At 36.4% G+C, this 20506-nt stretch overlaps 1 protein-coding gene across 8 annotated transcripts in view; it reads left to right on the forward strand.

Moving 5' to 3' along the window:
- The window catches only part of fndc3a (fibronectin type III domain containing 3A), a 98575-nt gene that overhangs the window by 40812 nt on the left and 37257 nt on the right, over positions 1 to 20506 (forward strand). For 6 of the 8 annotated variants that reach the window (XM_051863886.1, XM_051863888.1, XM_051863889.1 and 3 more), the window contains 2 exons: positions 16061 to 16137; positions 19552 to 19804. In XM_051863886.1, the coding sequence (XP_051719846.1) occupies positions 16061 to 16137; positions 19552 to 19804 (330 nt within the window). Of the gene's footprint in view, positions 1 to 14089; positions 14241 to 14381; positions 14580 to 16060; positions 16138 to 19551; positions 19805 to 20506 lie in introns of those variants that run through there. The other 2 variants (XM_051863890.1, XM_051863894.1) reach the window with 2 other exon arrangements.

Raw genomic sequence — 20506 nt, forward strand, 5'->3', positions numbered from 1 at the left:
AGTAAGATAGATTGATTTTTAGAATGTCATATTAACAAATGCTGGGTGGCTTGTGTTGATAAATGGCATGCAATTAATTTTAAAACGTATTGTATGATGGAGAAAATGCTGTATTACTTAGCTACTTGACAAAATAGTGTTTTTATCTGAGGCATGGTAAAAGCATGGTGTACTCGGAAAATCAAGAACTAGATTTAAACAAGACTAAACGTGTTGAGCTATAACAATAATTTGTTTTCTGTCTATAAATATAACCAAACAGTTGTAATATATTAAAGCATCTTTGGTGTTTCCATGGTTTCTGAAAAATGAAACTGGAAACCGAGGGTAACACGATATGATGGACACGTCCCTTATCCTTGGTTAAAATTACGATTTTTCTCACAATTTACAAATTGTTGGAAACATTTGGGATATTGTAAGTACTCAGCTGAACAAAATATATAACACTGGCCTAGTGGTTTTTGGATATTTTACTGAAAAATCTTACATATTGTACCTTTAAATGTTATGAGGTCAAAAACGGAAAGAAAAATATGCACTGAAGAGTCATTCACATTGCATTCTATAACATAAATTAGCAAAATAGAGTAAATTTTCATTTCATGGTGACTTCACAAGGATAGTTCACCCATAAATAAATTGTCATCATTTGCTTCCAAACTGGTCTCTCTTTTCCGAGCAGTAAATTGAAACAAAATGTTTTTGAGGTTTAAACGCACCAATCTACATTAATTATAATTGCACGGAAAGGTGGGTGCACAGGGTCTTTTTGCTTTATTGAACTAAAACATTGCTTTTGCAAAGTAGCAAACTTTGGCGAATGGGCTGCTCTGCACTGGTCTGTCACTGGGAGCTGTTGTCTGTCAGTGACGTGAATGGAGTGATGACTCACCGTTGCGGGAGCTGAGGGAAAAGCGTTTGTGTGTGTGTGTGTGTGTGTGTGTGTGTGTGTGTGTGTGTGTGTGTGTGTGTGTGTGTGTGTGTGTTTAACCCCTAACCTTAGAGCGAGCCGGAGGTAATGCTAAAATCCTCAGGATAAACCAGAGGGAACTGGTTTGTCCCTCTCTTCCTGATTTCTTTTTCGGTACAGATGGGCGTTTGTTCTATTTCTGAATTCATTCATGTGTTTTCAGTAGCTGGAAGTACATGAATACCATACGCACACTATGGAGCTTCATAACTGTCTGTTTAATATGAAGAAGCAGCCTTGAGAGGGGAAGAGAGAACTTAATTTAAGGCATCCCAGACTGCCGGGGGTTGGCTGTGTTTGAGGAGAATGACATCAGAGGGGGGAAACATAACATGGCCTTTTAACATCCTGGAATTAACGTTTCTTTGACGTTTGCCACTCTAGATTGGTGGTCAGCCTGTAAATACACTCACGTTGATTTTGCGTGCTTTTGTTTCTTCATCTCTTGATTACTCATGCTTTGACTACAGACAACAATCTTGTAATAGTTGTTTCCTTCACCACTTCTCTCCTTTTTAATGGTATTTGCTAAGCAGCCACATGTGGGCAACTTGAAGCAAGTCTCAGACTGGCTTTCACAATTTGCTTGAAGTACCATGTTTGATTGTATCTTGAAGAACAGATGTGCATCTGTGTAGCTGTTTGTTCAGATGTTCAGTAGGCTCATGCATACAGCTGTAGTGCGTTTCAGTGCACACAGGACGTGTTCTCACACTTTGTTTCAGGGAACTCACAGTGGTTTGCCTTTTATAAGTATAAATCTTCAAAAATTTAGCTTATGAGGTCATTCTGAGTGTGGCTTCCTTATATTGTGCATTGGAAGTGCATTAACTTAAGAGGTTTTGTGCAACCGGCTGCAGATTATCATAGAGACGTTGGGTTGGACTCATTTGGCTTTTGCCAGTAAGCAATTTTCTAGCAACCCTTAGTAACCACAGAGCAAGACCCTCCAACAACACTCAAACAACATTGTAGGGGTGAGTTTACTTTGTTCCCTCTACGACTTCATTGTTCCTTCATCATCTTCAGCTGTTGTCACGAGTACTTGCTCTTGCATTGACATTGTTTGTGATGGGCCACATCTGGCACTTGGTTTATTTCCACTCTGACATTCAGACATCATGGCCTGATCACATACTCCAGGTGACATCACACACTTTGCTGTTGACTCACTGTATACTTGTGCGTTTTTTGTTTTTTTTTTGTGATGTTTTGGCTGATCAGAGTAGCCATTGTAGAACCTGCTGTGTTGACGTCAGATACAGGACAGAGGAGCTCAGAAGACGGAGCAAGATTCAGGCAACTTATATGTTCAAGATGTTGATGCTTCTCTATCAATCAGCTGGTTTCTTTGAAAACATTTGCTCTCAACTCGCTCAACAACTATGAACCTACCTTTTTATGACTTTTATTGGTGTGTTAATACCATGGTTTTTGCCATGGTAATGTCATGTTTTTTTTGTTTTTGTTTTTTTAAAAGAAGAATTCTTAGCTGTAGGATAAATAAACTAAATATAGCTGCAAGCAGCAATACGGGGCCAAGCCCCAGAGGGGGTAGTAGCGCAATACGGAGCAGGAAGAGCAAACACTGCAGAAATTGAACATGCATGCAAAACAGCTGGTTCAGAAGCACAGGTGGGAATGAACTCAAAATTAATAGAAGTTCAGATGAGAATGAACACAGAATGAACTAAAAACACTTGTATCTAATCCAAGAGGAATAAAGGTTAGTGCAGTGCTTATTTGGATAATAAAGGATTCAAAATGACTCATTACACACAATTGTATAAAGTCGCCCCACACGGGATTTGAACCTACAATCTCTGGGTCTGGTGTCCATTTCTCATCTCATTGCACAACTGGGCAGGTGAACAGCCACACAATTGCCGAAGTTTAGTCGTTCATGTGAAAATGAACTCAAAATGAAGAATTATTACAAAAATGCACTTTACGTTAGATCATTCTGCAGCTCATCATGCTGTAGCGCAGTACGGAGCAGGAAGAGCAAAAACGGCAGAAACTGAACGAACGTGAAAAACAGCTGGTTCAGAATTATGGATGAGAATGAACTCAAAATGTTCAGAAGCTTAGGTGAAAATGAACACAGCATGAATAAAAAACATTTATTTCTAGTCCAAGAGGCAATAAAGGAATTAAAACACATAATTTCATAAAACCACTTCAACCTGGATTCGAACCCACAACCTTAGGGTAAGGTACTCCACAGGCATTTGGCTTTTACATTGAGCTACTTGAGGATGTAGGTTCACCAAGCTGCTGAAGAGAACTTTTTGTGTGTGATTTACTTAGCATGTTAACCAGATTAGCATGCTAAGCTAACTTCATGCTAATGAAGTTTATGGTTAACTTGATAGCTGAAGAGCCACATTAGAAAGAAAGGCAACTGGTTAGCATGCTAAGCAATTAGCATGCTAAGCTAACTAGCATAAGACAACAAACACAAGCAAGGTCACATTCGGAGATGAATATCTCTGGAATGGTAGCGAATATCAAAAATCCGTTCAGTCATTTCTGTGCAGCTTGGTCCAAAGATCATCTGAGCCGATTTTGAACAAAATTGGACAAAATTTGTAGGAGGAGTAGCGAAAAAACTGTTTTTTATTTACTTCAATATGGCGGACAGATACATTTTAAGGAAAATGACAAATGACATACCGTTGGAATCGACATAAGCCAGGGAATAAAATGACATAAAGCATACAAATTTTGGACAATGTTTTCAAAAGTTATAAGCGTTTTTGCAAATATTGTTATATCTGTGGAACACTAGGTGGCGCTGTGTTCAAACTTCTCAGGTACCTTCAGGACCTTCTGATGAAGATACGTACCAATTTTTGTGAAGATATGTCAAATAGTTTAAAAGATATTGCAATTTATGACAAAATTCAAAATGGCAGACACGTGGTTCATCCGATATTGACAAAATCGATATCCTCGGATTCGGCATGACCCAAGGAATACATAGACCAATCCAATCCATCCACCAACATCTTGATTTTCTGACAAATTGTTCAAAAGTTATTGGCCAAAATAGCCATTTTTCAGATCTCATGACCTGTAGGTGGTGCTGTTCCCAAATTTGGTTCAAAAGTTATAACCTTTAGAAGAGTGAATTTTTCAACTGGTGGTGGCGCTATAGATTTGGTTCTAGAGACTCCAAATTTGGTCCAATCACTATTCATGAGCATCTCTACAATTGTGCCAAATTTCATCATTTTCTCAAGTTCCATTGATAGGGCTGCCATAGACTCCCATTGGGGAGGAAGAATAATAATAATAAGAAGAAAACGGATACAATAAGCCTCTTCGGGTCTTGGCCCCTAATTAAAACAAAAAAGTTTAATACTTAAGTATGAGCATTAATAATAGCAATGATTAATTGTCTTATCAAACACCATGGGTTACAATGATATCACAGATATCATCAGTCCAGCCAGCCCAATCATGCTTTGATAAATCATAATAATAACAAAAAGTTGCACTTTTGACATACAAAGTCATATATATGAGATAATAAAATTCATAATTATGACAAAGACACTGTATCTAAACATGGTGAGTTATTACACAGTGTATCCAAATGTGATAATTTCAACTTTTTATCTTATAATTATGACGTCATAATTAAAAGCCGAAATTATAAGTCATATGAAATAAAATATAAAATTGGCATAATTATAGCTTTTTATTTCATAATTTATCTGACTTTTTATCAATTTTGAAATGTCGTAACAATTTTATTGCATAATTGTGACTTAGTATCTCATTATTTTAAGTATGCCATTACTTTGTCAATTAAGACTTCATTCATGTCTTTTTATTTCATAATTGTTACTCAGTATATCATTTTGACTTAGTATCTCATACTGTAATTTGAACTTGGTCAACTTTATTATTTGTTTTCTTATGTAGCAGAAATAGGCTTACATTATGTACCATGGTACAGCCTCAGTATTTTGGTAAAGGTTGTAAAGCCAATTTTTTTTTTTTTTTTTTTTTTAAACCAGACTGTGTGGTAGAGCAGTTGTGTTTATGGTTCTGTCTGCTGTCTTATGTGTGCACTGGCACAGACATCCACTGGGTTATGTTTTTTTTTTTTTTTTAAAGAGACATTATAGTGCATTTGTGTGTGTGGGTGGGAACATTCTCTGCGAGTGAACATTTCTGTGGGTGTATTTATAAGGAGTTACTCACCGGAGCATCTCTGATTGCGACTGAAGCCAGCGGTGAGCTCTTAGTACTGTGACCCAATCCATTCACCCATCCAGAGAAGCCTTTACTAATGTCACCACGTTTAGATACAAAGTGCAGCTTTAGTCCATCAGCACTGAACTGTGTGTAGAACTCTTCTCTTTCCCACGAAACATAAAAAGGCAAAATCACTCATTTGAGACTAAACAGAATAATTGTTTGCCTATAGGTTAACATCAAAGAACATGTTAATCTTTGTTTCACTCTTATTTGAGACTAAACAAAATTATAGTTTACCTTCAGGTCGACATCAAAGAGCATGTTGGTCTGAACATGCTTTTCACACAGAAGGTAAAGCACTAGTGATGCATCCATATATAAATGACCTGAATTTGAATTGATTTGAGTTTAAATTATTTTATTATTTGAAATTAAAGGGATCACAGAGTGATGCCACAACTGAATCTATCACAGCAGAAAATTAGTAGCCTGGAACAGCGGCCAATTAGAGTTAAATTGCCATTGTAGAAAAATATTTGACCACACAGGATACCGCAATTGACCGATCAGAATCAAGTATCCCAGAGAGCTGTGTAATAAATGTTTTTCAAAAAACAACAGACAAACACTGTTTGTTCACAATTAAATTAATGATATGCTTATAATGAGGAGGACATGTCAAGCTATGAAACTTGAAGGATGTTTTAATGGTACAAAGATTTCATATATGTCAAAAAATCAAGGCAAATTTGATTTCTCATGACCCCTTTAATAATTAAAAGGTTAAAAAAAAAAAAAAAAAAAGGAAAAAAAAATGTATACATGAATGTAGGGGTGTCGCAATATACCGGTATTGATGATAATCATGATATTCAAAGCATGAAATATCGACATCATGTTAATTTAGGGTGTGACAATATACCGGTATTGGCGATAACTACAATATTTAAAATGAATAGGATCTTATGATATCATGACACGTAAAGCCGTTTTTCGGCTTCAAAGAAAACAGCTCCTTAGACAGCCCAATCTGCAGAATTTGCCTGGCTACATTCAGTGCAAAGGGTGGCAACACCACCAACCTTTTTACCCACCTCCGTGTCCATCACCCTGCAGATTACGCCATTTTACAGAGTAAATTGCGGTTATTTTACTAGTCATGGAATGGGAAATGTTATATTAACCTGTTAACAGCGATTTTGTGTGTTCATTTATTTAAATAAAGGGTGATTCTTTTAATAAGTACCGCATTTTCTTTACTTGTCTTACTCAGTGTGATGTAGCTATGCGTGCAGTTATATGCCCTCAAAATTCGAGATACATGGGCATTTTTGCCCCGACGAGTTTTTGTCATTATATCATATGATATCATGTAATTGTAAGAGTGTCGTTTTCCCCAAATCAGCACAAATGCAATGTTCATTTAACTTATAAATGAATAAAATGTGAGTTACATTTTAGACAGTATTAATATTTTTTTTCTTTATTTCGCTAACGAAAATTTCAAAATTATGAACAGCAGAACAGAGCCCCTGTGCAACAGACAGAAATGTTTTTGTTATACTCAATGAATCCACGTTTTGAACAAATCAGTTTAATTAATGATTAAATGACTCATTCAATAAAGATGGTCACTTACTTCATTCTTGAATGAATCAGTCATTTGAACAAATCGGTTGAATGAATGACTCAATCACTCATTAAGACTGTGCCTTGCTGCCACCTACTGGCAGTTTAGTTTCGTATTTAAAGTACATTTGAATTAAAAAGTTAAAATTAGAAATAATTCCATATTTAAATAATTAAGTTTATGTAGACAAATTGTAAATGCTGTGTAAATATATTAATGCCACTGTGTCATCTCTGTATTGCAAAGATGGATTTTGTTGATAATGATTTCATTTGATTGGTAACAGCCCTAATATATAGGCTACTAGGCTAGTATTAATTTTTATTTCTTCAGGTTTTAAAAATGTCTTAAAAAGCCTTAAATTTGACTTAAAAAATGTGCAGCAACCCTGAAAAACAAAAACTAAAGTAGTAAAGTAAAAATTAATTTGACTGATACATTTCCCCCCCCAAGGATTCTATAGATATCGCGATGTATCGTGTATATCATGAATTCTTTTGGGCACAATAACCGTGGTGTGAAAAAAAAATATCGTGACAGCCCTACATGAATGACTTGTTCACAATAAGATCAATAACATGCATTTAGAAAATAGATGGGATCAGTTTTCATTGCATGCATGCTTTTAAATTTGGCTTAAACTCCTCCCCTCCACAATTGACTATAAGCTCACATTCATTTTTCTCAAAATCCCATTAACAAATGATATATAAAACTAAGTCCCAGCCCGTTTTCTTTCTTTTTTCAATAAATAGAACAAATTTTTGTATACATTGCTTTTAAATCATTCATGCAGTAGATTGAATGAGACAATTTACATAACAATGATTTTATGAACATTTTGAAATGTTCTGCTTTGGATTCATGAATGAACCTGATGCATTTCTATATGTGGGGTCTCTGCAGAAAGATATGTCACAATATATATTCATTTATGAATTCGCTCTCTTTCAGTTTCTCCCGTACCCGCTTCATTCACTGCATCTGCAGTCCATAGGTTTTGGAATGAATGAGTCGATGACTCATCCCACTATGCTGAAGCCTTTAGGGATGGATGGAGAGAGGGAGGATGAGAGATGGTTTGGAGAAAGATCCAACTGCTTTTTGGTTTATTTGATGATAATCCTTCAACAATTAGATGGGTGCAGGGTTCAACAAGCTTAATCAATATGCTTATTTTAGATCACACATGCATGTACATCTCTGCATGCCATGTTGTCTTAGCATAACTCTTGGGGCAGTAAACACAGATTCCATGCACTGATAAATCTGTGTGGGCTTTCGAATTTAGACAAGGGATTTATCATACCCCATTGAATACTGTCCAAGGAATGAAGACGAAAACGTATTATCCCAGCAAGCTTGACTTCCCTTAGCCTTTCTTTCTCTATCGCGTTATTTTTTGAAGCATCACGAGAGGAGACAGTGGGAGGTTCGCCAAAAATTTAGTTTTTTTCTGTTCCATAAACATTGCTGTGGTCTCTTCCTCCCTCTGCATGTACACGGATGTCACTCAGTCCGTTGGGGCGTGACAGAGTGCTTGTTACACGGCTGTGAAGGATGCAAATAAAATATTTAGCATAAAAAAAGACTCCTTGTTAAATTTCTCCATACTGCACAGGAGGGGGTTGGTCATTAAGTTAGTATAACCTGTACTTTTGGTAATCCTTCTATCTGTTCATCCGACCTGCACGTCACCTTCCCTGAATGCTGTCGGCCAACACTAGTGATTCTCTAATCCGCTAATGGAACGCTGTTGGACTCTCTCAACCGGTGACAAAGTGTTAAGAGGATAGAGCCTTCATTACACCTAAAGAAAGAAAGAAAATTAGTTACAACTAATCAGACAACAGATAATCAGCAATGCCAGTTTAGAGCTGGGTTAACGTTTTGTAATTAGCAATTAGCCTAGACGAGGGGTTGGTGGAACTATGTTTGATTCGATTATTTCCGGGGCCAGTGTAATTAATTAGACCCAGAGAGTGTGACAAGATCCCAGTTTTTTTTGGTTGGATTAGCTGCAACTAAGAGCAAAGACATTCAGGATCCAGGAGCACAAAGTTAAATATCCATTTGCACTGACAAAGCAACTTGTAGTCATTCATTTTTTTTTTTTAACTAGACATAAAGGTTTGAGATGAGGTGAGGGTTCATTTATGAAGTTAAGTTTTGAGTAGAACTCGAGTAGAACGATGACCATGAAGCTCACATGATCAGCTTCTTGATACGGTTAAATTTGAGAAGGTACACCTACTTGGAATGGACAGTACAGCAACTGGGCAACCTCCAGTATTGATTTCATAAGTTCCTCAAGCTTCTATCATCAATACTCCGCTTTATCTAGGTATTCTATGTTTGCATGTGCTGCTCTTTCATTATTACCATGACAAAATGAAGACCACTGCATTGTCTCCAATTCACAATTGAAAGGCAGACTAACTGTTGATGTGTCTTAAGTTCAGAAACTAGAACTGAAATGGAGAGCTACATTGGGACTGTCTGTCAGGATATCAGCTGAGGCTGAGATTGAGATGTTGAGCATCTCAACTGACACATTTGTCAGGTTGTAGCCTAGTGATCCTGTTCATCTTATTGGATTTTAGTAGAGCATTTACTGAACATCCTGAATATCCAGAGTGAGCCGCAAAAGGTTTGTGTTTGCCATCAAACCTAGTGAGCAGATCTCGATGTTGTTGGCTTTCGTTGCCAGTCCACAAAATGTGTGTTTCAGAGCTGCTGAGTGATAGTTTCTGTTTAAACTTGTCGGTTATGATTGTGTTTGTGTCTGAGAGAGAAAAGATTTAATGGCTGTTTATTCTCAGAACAGAACTGCCTGTTTGGAGTTATTCTTGGCTCGGTGCGTGTGTGTTTTTCTCGTCCTCTACGTGTTTGTTGATGTTTCCTCTGGAAGGCTGGCACTGGGGGTCCACGTCAGCAGAACAGGAGACCGCCCATGCTCTTCAGGATCTGAAATAAGAGAGAAAGAAATAGAAAGAGGGAGGGGGATGTGGCCTTTTGTGTCTGATCTCTGTCTGTGCTTGTGCGTCAGTCTGATGTAAAAGTGTGGGTGTCTTTTTTTTTTTTTTTTTTTTTTGCCTACCTAGCCCATCCCTGTTTTTTCCACACCCAGCCTGTACTCCTTTTGCCATTACAGCCCATTCATCCTCTTACCTTCCTTGCCATCCCTCTTTTTTTTTTTTTTTTTTTGTACTTCATTCATTCGTTCGTTCATTCATATGTTCATGCATGTTGTCGTCTTTTGCTGCAGACGGCTGAGACATTAGCATCTTTCCACGCCCCCGCCAAACCATATCGTAAATCAGAAATCGATCATCTTAGTCAGGAGGGTCTCTGAGGCAGAATTAGATCAGGTTCCTCCCACGCTCAGGGCATTTTGCATCTGAGGTGACCTGATGCAGGGCTGTTAGTCTGAGTCATTAGTCATCAATTAGTCTGCTTGAGTCTCTCCTAAAACGGGCTTCAAAGCCAGCACAGCACTCCACATCAAAGTGAAGAGCTAATAGTCCTCTATGCTCTTTGTAGTACTACAAGGCTTATAAGACAGGCTAATGATTTTAATAGGATGCTTTATTGAGTGATGTTGTGTATAAGTTAGTGTTGTTTTTTAAATATTAGCATTGGTTGACCAATGGTGTTTTAATAGTTAATGCTGGTATCTAGAGAGCAGGGTGTTTGTGCAGCTGAACCAGCCCAATGCAACCAGAGACACGAGTTTAAGGCGGGGCTGTCTGTTTGACCGACCTATGGGAAACGGTGTAATGCTGCCTTCGAAATGGGAGGGTGTTAATGTGCAATTTTTTTAACCTAGGAAACACGTATTTATGATAATTCCAAGAGCATGTGAAGGCGGCATTCAGAAAGTTCAGGAAGCCCATCAGAAAGAATTTATTTTTGCAGTTCCTTTTTTGGCCACTAGTGGCACACTGTGCTTCTTTTGTTCCATTAGCTACAGATTCATTCTATTGCCGATGCAAACAGAACACTGTGCTTCATTACTGTGACGAATGAATGACTCAAGTTGATTTTTGAATCAAAATTGTACAGCACAACCAGTGTTGTCTTGACGATTTGTGAATAAATTACTCAAGACTTTTTTTTTTTTTTTTTTTAAGTAAATCAAGTAGGGCTGGGACAAAACAATTCATCTCGATTCGTGGATCGATTCTGAGATTTTCCAAATGCATCGCAATTCTCTCTCGAATCAATTCTGAGCTTAGTTTTTAACAGCAGATGGCTAGACTACTTTTTAACTGCACGCTCAAATGCTCACGAAGACGACTGCTCGTGCGTTCGACTGAGTCTGACCCTGCATCCCAATGTGCATACTATTCACCCTAAATAGTATGGAATATTACTAATGTCACATACTATTTAGGATGGATAGTATGCACATTGAGAAGCAGGCTGAGAATGTACTTGGACCTCAGAATGCTTTTATGATGCAAGATTAATGTAAACAGCCCACTGCAAACACCATTGTAATTCGTTTCAACCTTTTCGAACTTTGTGAATGATTATTTTATAGAAGGTTCAAGTGGTGTGTGTAATTGGAAGCAAGCAGAGTATGGCCATCTGCTGTTAAAAACGCAGTGCCATCTGCTGTTAAAAACGAAGTTCAGAATCGATTTGAGAGAGAATCGCAATGCATTCGGAATCGATCCAGAATCATTTCTCGATTTATTGTCCCAGTCACAAGCAAAATGTCAAAAGGGTCCTGTTTTTCATGATGTGGCTGCTTTGCATTTTTCCAATTGGTCAACTTTTCCAGTATTCCAATTCCATTCAAAAGATCAGACATTTCTGTTTTGAACGTCACCAACCATGTACACACTCATTTATACGCGGAGACCCACTTTGACGCTGATTATAGAGCAGCGACGGCTTGTGCGTGCCGTAATTACTTCCAGCAAGCACTCGCTGATTATGTGAGTTAGTCTGTTCATGGAGTGAAAACAGCTGCGATCCGGGGAAGGGAGGATGTGAGCTAATACAAGAGTGACACATGATGTAGAAACAAGAACCATTAAACCGCCCCATGTTTGTGTGTTTGTGCGTCTGATATTCTTGCGGGAAGTCAGAGATATTATATTTAAAAACAATTTGACTGTAATCCAGTGTTTGGTAGATCAGTTTTCTGATCCTCAGGTGGAACGCGAGGGTCCTTGGCTATTGGAAATGTTATGACGGGCCACTCCTCGTTCTGGCTAGATTAATAAGGCCTGTGTTTGGTCAGGTTGAGCAGAGCAGGTCAACGTGTTCCTCCATTATGCTACATCCAGATGCTTAGGCTCAATTTTATCTCTTCATTGTGTTTCTCTGGTGTGGCTTTTACAAATAATAGTGCTGCTGAAATTTGTGGAAAATGTGTGACTTGAATAATGATCTGAATGTTTATACTGAATGGCCATTTGTAGTCTTGCTGCTGTCGGACTACTTAAAAACACAGAGGAGAAAAATATTGTGTTATAAAGTTAACAGAATTGTACGGTTCTTCAAAAATGTCATACAATGACAAATAAAAATCTATGGCTTGGGGTATCAGGTAATATTTAAAACAAAGTGGAGAACATCATAACAATGTTAATATTATTTTTTTTTTTGTATTTTAAAATGGCACTGATATTAGATATTTCCTTTCCTATAGCATTAAGGGATAGTTCACCCAAAAATGAAATTTCTGTCATTAAAGGGTTAGTTCACCCCAAAATTAAAAAAAATTATGTCATTAATTACTCACCCTCATGTGGTTCCAAACCCGTAAGACCTCCTTTCATCTTCGGAACACAAAGTATTTTTTTATGAAATCCGAGAGGAATATGACTCGTCCATAGACAGCAATATAATCACCACTTTCAAGGTCCAGAAATGTAGTAAAGACATCATTAAAATAGTCCATGTGACTGCAGTGGCTTTCTACATCAGAACGCAAGCTCATTATTGGCTGATGCTGTACACGTGAGCACCACGCCGCATGCGTTTGCTGCTGACGCAGGAGCTGGCCAATACTGAGCCGGCATTCTGACTTAGAACCCGGAAGCGCTGCACGGTTTACAACGTGAGAAGCATAGGAGAATGACTGGGAAGAAAAGAAATTGTTGAATAAAGTTACTTTTTGTGTGCAACAACAAAAAAATATCTTGTCACTTCATAACATTAAGGTTGAACTACTGTAGTCACATGGACTATTTTAACAATGTCTTTACTACCTTTCTGGGCCTTGAAATTGGTTACGACATTGTTGTGTACACGGAGGTCAGAAGCTCTTGTATTTTTATCAAAAATATCTTAATTTGTCTTCCGAAGATGAACAAAGGTCTTACGGGTTTGGAGCGACATGAGGGTGAGTAATTAATGACAGAAAATTCTTTTTTGAGTGAACTAACCCTTTAAACAGCACAGCATGGCATTAACAGCACCAAGGTCATGGGTTTCCTAGGAAAAGCAAGAACCGATAAAATGTAAATGTGTACCTTGAATGCAAGGTGAATGCAAGTCCATTAGGACATTAGGATAAAAGCATGTAAATATTTACGTTTTTGATTGTTTTAATATTTAGATAATCTAACAATAACTTGAAAGGGATAGTGATAAATTTTACCCTTTAAAAGCACTTTCTCTGCGTGATTTTTCTTTTTTCTTTTTCTTTTTCTCCCCAAACCAGTTCAGTGGAAATCCCGCCCTGCAACCAGTTTCATTGGCTGGGGTTAGAGTGACGGGTAGGTTTAGGAATCAGTGTTTGGTGTAAGCAATCATTACTGTGATTGACATGGTCAATGAAATCTTTAGAAACTGCTCCAGGGCGGGATTTCTGCTGAACTGGTTTGTGGGGGAAAAAACACACACTTTCTCTTTAAGAGTGCATGTTGGAGTCAGTTGCTACGTTCTATGTTCTAATATAATTCATTTCTAAAAGTAATTGTATATTTGTATTAAAATAATAAATGTAATTAATACTTAGAATGCTTAGATCGCTTTGCTTGTTTTGTTCTGTTTTTTTTTTTTTTTTTTTTTTCCATGAATTAAATGGAAAAATATATATATTTTTTTAATTTTTAGTTTTGTTTATATTTTGTTTTATTTCATCCATTAAAAAATTTGTTTTTGCCTGCAGAATGGTGTAGTTAGGGTGTCTACTAGCAGGAGTTAACTTGACCATACCAGCCAAAACATTGACCCCTTAGTCTGTAGTTGTAGTGCCGAGGACTTTTACCTTTTACCTGTGACTGGTGACTCTAGCCTGGAGAGGTGGAGCTAGAAACCTTTGCACTAAAGAGAGGGAAGAGGACGAAAAGCAAATATAAGCCCTCACGCACATTCCTGTTCTTCGTGGAGGACTGTTATTTTCTTTGTTGCTTTGCCCTTTTACCATGAGCGAAGGAACTACACCTGCACAGCAGGACGGAGGTCTGTGTTTACTTGTCATTTTGCATTTGTATGCGTGTTTGCTGTCCTTTGCATCATCCAGCTCTAACAAGCTCTCCGAGTCTTTTCTGAAAGTGAAAGTGTCAGATTGCAAAGGAAGGCATGAAAGAGCCGATCTGTAACAGGCTTTGCTGAGTCACAGTTTTTTCCGAAACAAACACTCCAGTGCTAATACTTCCACGGACTCCGGCGTTTATCAGTGTGTTTCTTTACCCAGCTAAGTAAATGTCAGGAATTATTTGCATTGACGTAGTAAATATGCTTATCAATGTTGGGCCGAAAACTGAACTCTTTTGATGTGAAAGTGAACTGCACACAGCTGTGAGTATGACAGATTTTCCGACCTGCATTGTATCTGAATTTCATTTGAAAATTTAAATTGAATTAAAAATGTCATTTACTCACCCAATGACCTTAAGATTTGTGTTCATGTAGGTTCAGTATGGTTTTGAAAACACATTTTTTCTAACATTTTCCTTATACCTTGAATACATGTGTACAAATCTTAATCATTATTTTTTTTTAAAAATATTATGAAAAAAAAATTTTCAAACGGAAAATAATTTTTTCATTTATGGTGGCACCACATGACCTGATTTCACCAATAAAAGTTTTTAAACATAAGGACTACTAACTACTACTAATATTAATAAAACTACTTCTCTGCTCATTTTAATAGTAATAATAATTATAATAGTAGTAGTTAGAGCTGCACAATTAATCATTAAAAGATTGTGATTCCACGCGATCTTATTACTAAATGTCAACGATTCGGCTTTGTCTAAACCTTTGACAAGTACAATCACAGTGAACATTCAGATCTGCATTGGCGCTGATCCAGAGAGAGCAGTTGTCATATATAGGCATGAAACAGCTTAACAAATAGTCTTTTTTTTTTTTTTTTTTTTTTTTTTTAACCACACAGTATCATTGTTTCTGTTTTACAATAAATCCAGATTATAACAGAAGTACTGGGATAAAAGTTTATAGTTCGGATATAATCACTGATGCCCACAGTAGTGATCAAAATAGAACAAAATCACCTTTTCAAAGTATTTTGACATTTCAAATAAAGTTCATATGTTACATCATTACACCAATAGGTGGCGATGAGTGACTGTTAAAAAAATGTAATTGAATCATTCATTTGAGATTTGTTCAAAAACGGTGATTCATCCAGTAATGAAAAAAGTGAAATTGTTATGAGTGAGTCATTGAATTATCCATTCACACTGTTTTTTTTTTTTTTTTTTATATAAATAATTCAAATTAATTAATTTATTTTTTTTATTTTTTATTTTTTAATAGACTGCAGCAATTAACATTTTGCCAGAACCTGAAAATTACATGTTATTTTGTTCAGTTTTCTATTCAGAATCTTGGGAGAAAAGTGATCTCCATTTTAAACAACAACAACAAAAAAAATTTATCCAGAATTATGCAGTTTTAGTAGTAGTAGTAGTAGTAGTAGTAGTAGTAGTAAGAAATACATTAAAAGTAAAAAAAAAAAAAAAAAAAAAATAAGAATAGCAACAATAAAAATATGTCTGTATAATAGTAGTAGTAGTAATAATAATAATAATAATAATAATAATAATGTCAATAATAATGATTTTTTTTATGTTTTTGAAAGAAGTCTCTTATGATCACCATGGCTGCATTTATTTGATCAAACATCAATAAAAACAATAATGCAGTTAAATAATTTTAAAATAAATTTTCCATTTATTTTAAAATGTGATTTATTCCTGTGTTGGCAAAGCTGAATTGCTTGAACATTGCTCATAAAATTTCCTCCACAGGTCCTGCTCAGGTTCCCATGATGTCCCCAAACGGTTCAGTGCCTCAAATCTATGTGCCTCCTGGATACGTTCAGCAGGTGAGTCATTACAGTACTACTATTTTATGGTGTTTATAGGTTGAGTTGTTATTTTGGTTTGGTGAAAAGGATGCAATTTTCAGTCTAATTTAAATCTCTATGGTGCTTTTCTAAACCTGTTGAGCTTCCTACCTAACAGTGTTTTCAGGCATCATAGGCTCTGTCGACTTGAAGGCTGTTCCAAACATTATTCAGCAAAATGATGCTGCCTTAGGAGGCTTTCACACTATAAGCGCAGTACAATAGATTAAACAAAATAATCTGAAATGGTGTATGTTTCAACAAAATCTTTAGCTCAAATCAGGTTAAAATACACTGTTCAGCTTGGTCCATATTGAGCACAGGGATATTTATCCATTAGTTTTATAGGACAGAGCATATGTAAAGGCCCTGATATGCTGATTAAGTTCTTTTTTGTTTTTCAATTGGGTAAAAAAAAAAAAAAAAAAATGTTGTAAATACCTTTGCAGTGGTATGCTGTTAGCGAACATCCCAACGTCGCCCATGCAGCTGAATATGCAAATATGTGCTGCATGCTTTACTCTCATAACAAAATAAACACAACAAAAATGATAGCGGTGAAAAAACGGCAGTTAAGAACGCATCTGATCAAAGCGATGTGGATATGTTTGCTTCAGCTCTGCAATTAAACACTCCTGTCGAGTCACGTCACGTTTATTTAGTTCTTTATACAAAAGATTGCTTTAAAGGTGCAGTAAGCGATTTCTGAGAAATGCTTGAAAGTGGATCAGACCGAGCGCCTCAACCAGGGCTTAAAAACGGAAAAAAAATTCAATCGTTTCACTCCGAGCAGAATCGGTATTTTAAAGTTTCTGTTCCAGAGTTCCTTCTGTATTAGTAACATTCCGAAACTGGTTTGTTTAGAAAAAAATAACGGTTAATAACGTTATTTTTTTTTTAAACTTTTTTTTTTTTTTGCATGAAGCCTACTTAATAATAAAAAGAATAATAATAATAATAATATGTACAGCATTTTATTTATTAAAAAACAAAGAGAATTTGCCGTCTTAGCCAATAGGACTACAATTATCTTTTATAACAAGATTCTGTCCAAATGTAAACTATTAAACGAAAGGAAAAACTATCAACAGTTTATAAAGTATTTTTCAAGATATTCTAAAATGTTTGCTGCATGGTTAAAAATACCGAAGCTATTCCTGAGAGGAAAAAAGATATGTCGCGTATACGTCGCATTTTATTATTACATTCAGAAATAATGTAATTTATTGGTGAATAAAATAAAATGTTTACAAATAGCCTAGCCTATATATAATATATAATATAATTATAATGTTTGTAAACATAAACTATGAACAAAACTGCCCTATTTTATTTTACCACAAAACCTCTAAAGTTAATTCAGGCTATACGTCAAGCCAAAACGAATTTAAAAAAAAAAAAATCCTCTTTTCTTTTTTAACGCCATTCCAGCTTCTATTGCTATATTCAAGGTGAGAAACAGGTTTGTTTATTAGAAATAAAACTAAATAAGATGCTAAACGAATTAATCTGAAGCCTACCTTTCTCATTCGGCACTGTTTCCGTTTTTGGAGACGAATGCTAAACTATTATTTACTGTAAGCTTTGTACTTGCATTCGCATTATCGACATCATCCTTCACATAACAGAACAGTCAGGCGGTGGTCACGGGTGGTAGGCTAAACGGCAGTCAATGTTTGGTTGATTGTATTTTATTTCAATTATTTAACAGGCCGCAACATCAAGTAAGCAATGCAAGAATTTGTGCGCGCGCGTGAGGCGCCGGCGCGACCACTGGCATTTTTTTTTTTTTCTTAGACAGTAAACTGTACTCCATAATTTGTGGTCATACAGGTAAAAGCAAGACATAATTCATACATTTACAAAAGACACTTAAATAACGAAAACAAGCAGAATGTCTGTTTCCTTTCCTAGATCTTTGGAGTGCGCCACAATGAACCACTTTCGTTTTGTTCATCTGTAGACCTAATTATATAGTGAAATATCGCGTAGCCTACAGGCCTAATTCCCTTTTATTTTTATATATGTTATGTAGCCTATAGTTTTATTCTGTTTTCTCCATTCATAGAAGCGCTGTATGTGATGTGACGTTGTGTGAACTCATGTTCTACATATCCTGCAATTTTCGCTGGTTTCAAAACGCACAACAACCTGCATATTAGCCTACTTGACATTCATTTTCACTTGAATGTAGGCCTAATGCTTGATGGTTGGTGACATATTTCATCGGAAAAACTAATGCCAGGGCATTGCCATTGTGACTTACCTAACCTATGATGACTTGACAGCTGAGCCTAAGCGCGTCAGCGTGGGTATCTCACTCACTTTAGAGCCTGAGCGCGGGCATTTCACACACTTTGGGTGCGTAAGTGTCACATTTGCATAGGCTGTACTATTTGAATTTGTGATTGGTTGACTGCCAATTCAAAATATTAAATAGAACAAAAAAATAACGTTATTAACTGGTTAATGGCCATTTCAAATTAGCGTTTCTGTTCAGAACGATTAAATTTGATTTCGTTTCCGTTTCTGGTTACGTTCCGGTCAATTTTGTTCGTTTCCAGTTTTCGTTTTCGTTCCTTGAACCGGTTCAGAGCCCTGGCCTCAACACACTTGTAGCCAATCAGCAATAGGGGGCATGTCCTCTCATGATGGGGGAGGAGAGAGTGAGCAGGAGAGAGATTTGAAAAAGTACTGTAGAAAGAGATGGCTGAGAGACATTACAAAAAAAAAAAAAAAGGTCAGAGGAATACCACTGGAAAAAGAAGGGTTATGATCAGACAAGAGTTTGACTCGCGTTAATATTAGAAAAGCTTTCCAGCGCTGTAGAGACCTAAGCGGGAAGGCCTGAAAACAGATGATGTTGTTGTTTCTGCTCCATACATGAGTAACATTGGTTTTGCTGTTTTACAGATCAAGATATGCTGTTGTTTTAATGTTAGCTATAGTAACAGGACAGTTTTAAGTCTCATTGTTTGTCTGGAGCTGGTGTGCTGCTGCCGACTAACAACAAACTCATGCCTATAATATACTTTTGTGTACTGTACATTTTTTTTGTTCTTCCTTTTCATTAGTTTGAAAGCAAGCGAAGCAAAATGATGCTTAATGAAGATAACGGAGACATCCGCTTGTTCATTGTGTATCTGCATTTTGGGGGCAAATCAATGAAGAGAGGGGTTTGTTTGTTTGTTTTGGTTGATTTCTAATATTAGCAGTGTTTCTCAGAAATCACTTACAGCACCTTTAAATTGGCAAACTGTTTCGAACTCCTACAATAAACTCCAAATGTATTTTATTTTGATCTGATTTTGTTCTAAATGGTGTCACACCAGTACATTCTTCGATTTCACTTGAAGTGTATCAGAGCCTTAACTTCTCTCAATTTCCATATAGATCATTGAGGAGAATGGAGTCAGGCGGGTGTTGGTCTTACCTCAGACGGAGTTTCATCCGGGGGGCCATTCCCCGCTTCACCACGCGCCCCCTCCACCACCCCACGCCCACCTGCAGGCCTTCATCCCGCACCCGCACATCATGCACGCTCCCCCTCACCTGTACTCAGGCATGCCTGGAGGAACTGGAGATATGAACCCCCAGTACATCTCCCAGTACCACCCAGCACACACCACCATCTACTCAGAGCAGGGTCAGTACACACATACCAACACTTTTGCTTCAGCAAAAAATGAGGACAACATGCTGCGCCACTGCTGACTCTACAGCGCTTTGACAAAAATATAGGACTAAATTTTAGCAGAGTTATGAACTCTGAGAGAAAGACTGGAAGCTGGGAGATAATTTGTTGCCAGTAAATAGTCAAAACAACAAAAAACAAAATCCTGTTGGAAACACTGGGACTTACCAGAGACTTGAGGTGTCACTTTACTAAAATTTCAGTATATGTAATATGCTATTAAACACAAGCCTTTTTAATGTTTAAATATATTTATTTATATATTTTATATTATTAAATATATTTAAATTGAATTATTAAAGATAATATCACTAATTTAACATGTCTATTTATTATGCTATTCATTATTAATATTAATACATAATAAAAATGTATTTTCATTTAAATATTGCGTACATTTTTCTAGTAAACAATCAGTTATAAAGAGAGAAAAGAAAAACAGTATTGTAGTTTTATTAATATTATTGGAATAATCTGTTGTTGTTGTTTTAACTTAAACTAAATCTATTATAGCTAAAATAAAATATAAATATTAGATGAATACTTAAACAAAAATTAGAAATGTTGCCTTGTAACTATCTTAAATGTATAAGTTTTAACTGAAATAAAATAAATTAAAGCTAAATACAAATATTAAATAATAATATAATTATT

This window comes from Ctenopharyngodon idella, chromosome 15 (genome assembly GCF_019924925.1).
Source record: "Ctenopharyngodon idella isolate HZGC_01 chromosome 15, HZGC01, whole genome shotgun sequence".
NCBI lineage: Eukaryota > Metazoa > Chordata > Actinopteri > Cypriniformes > Xenocyprididae > Ctenopharyngodon > Ctenopharyngodon idella.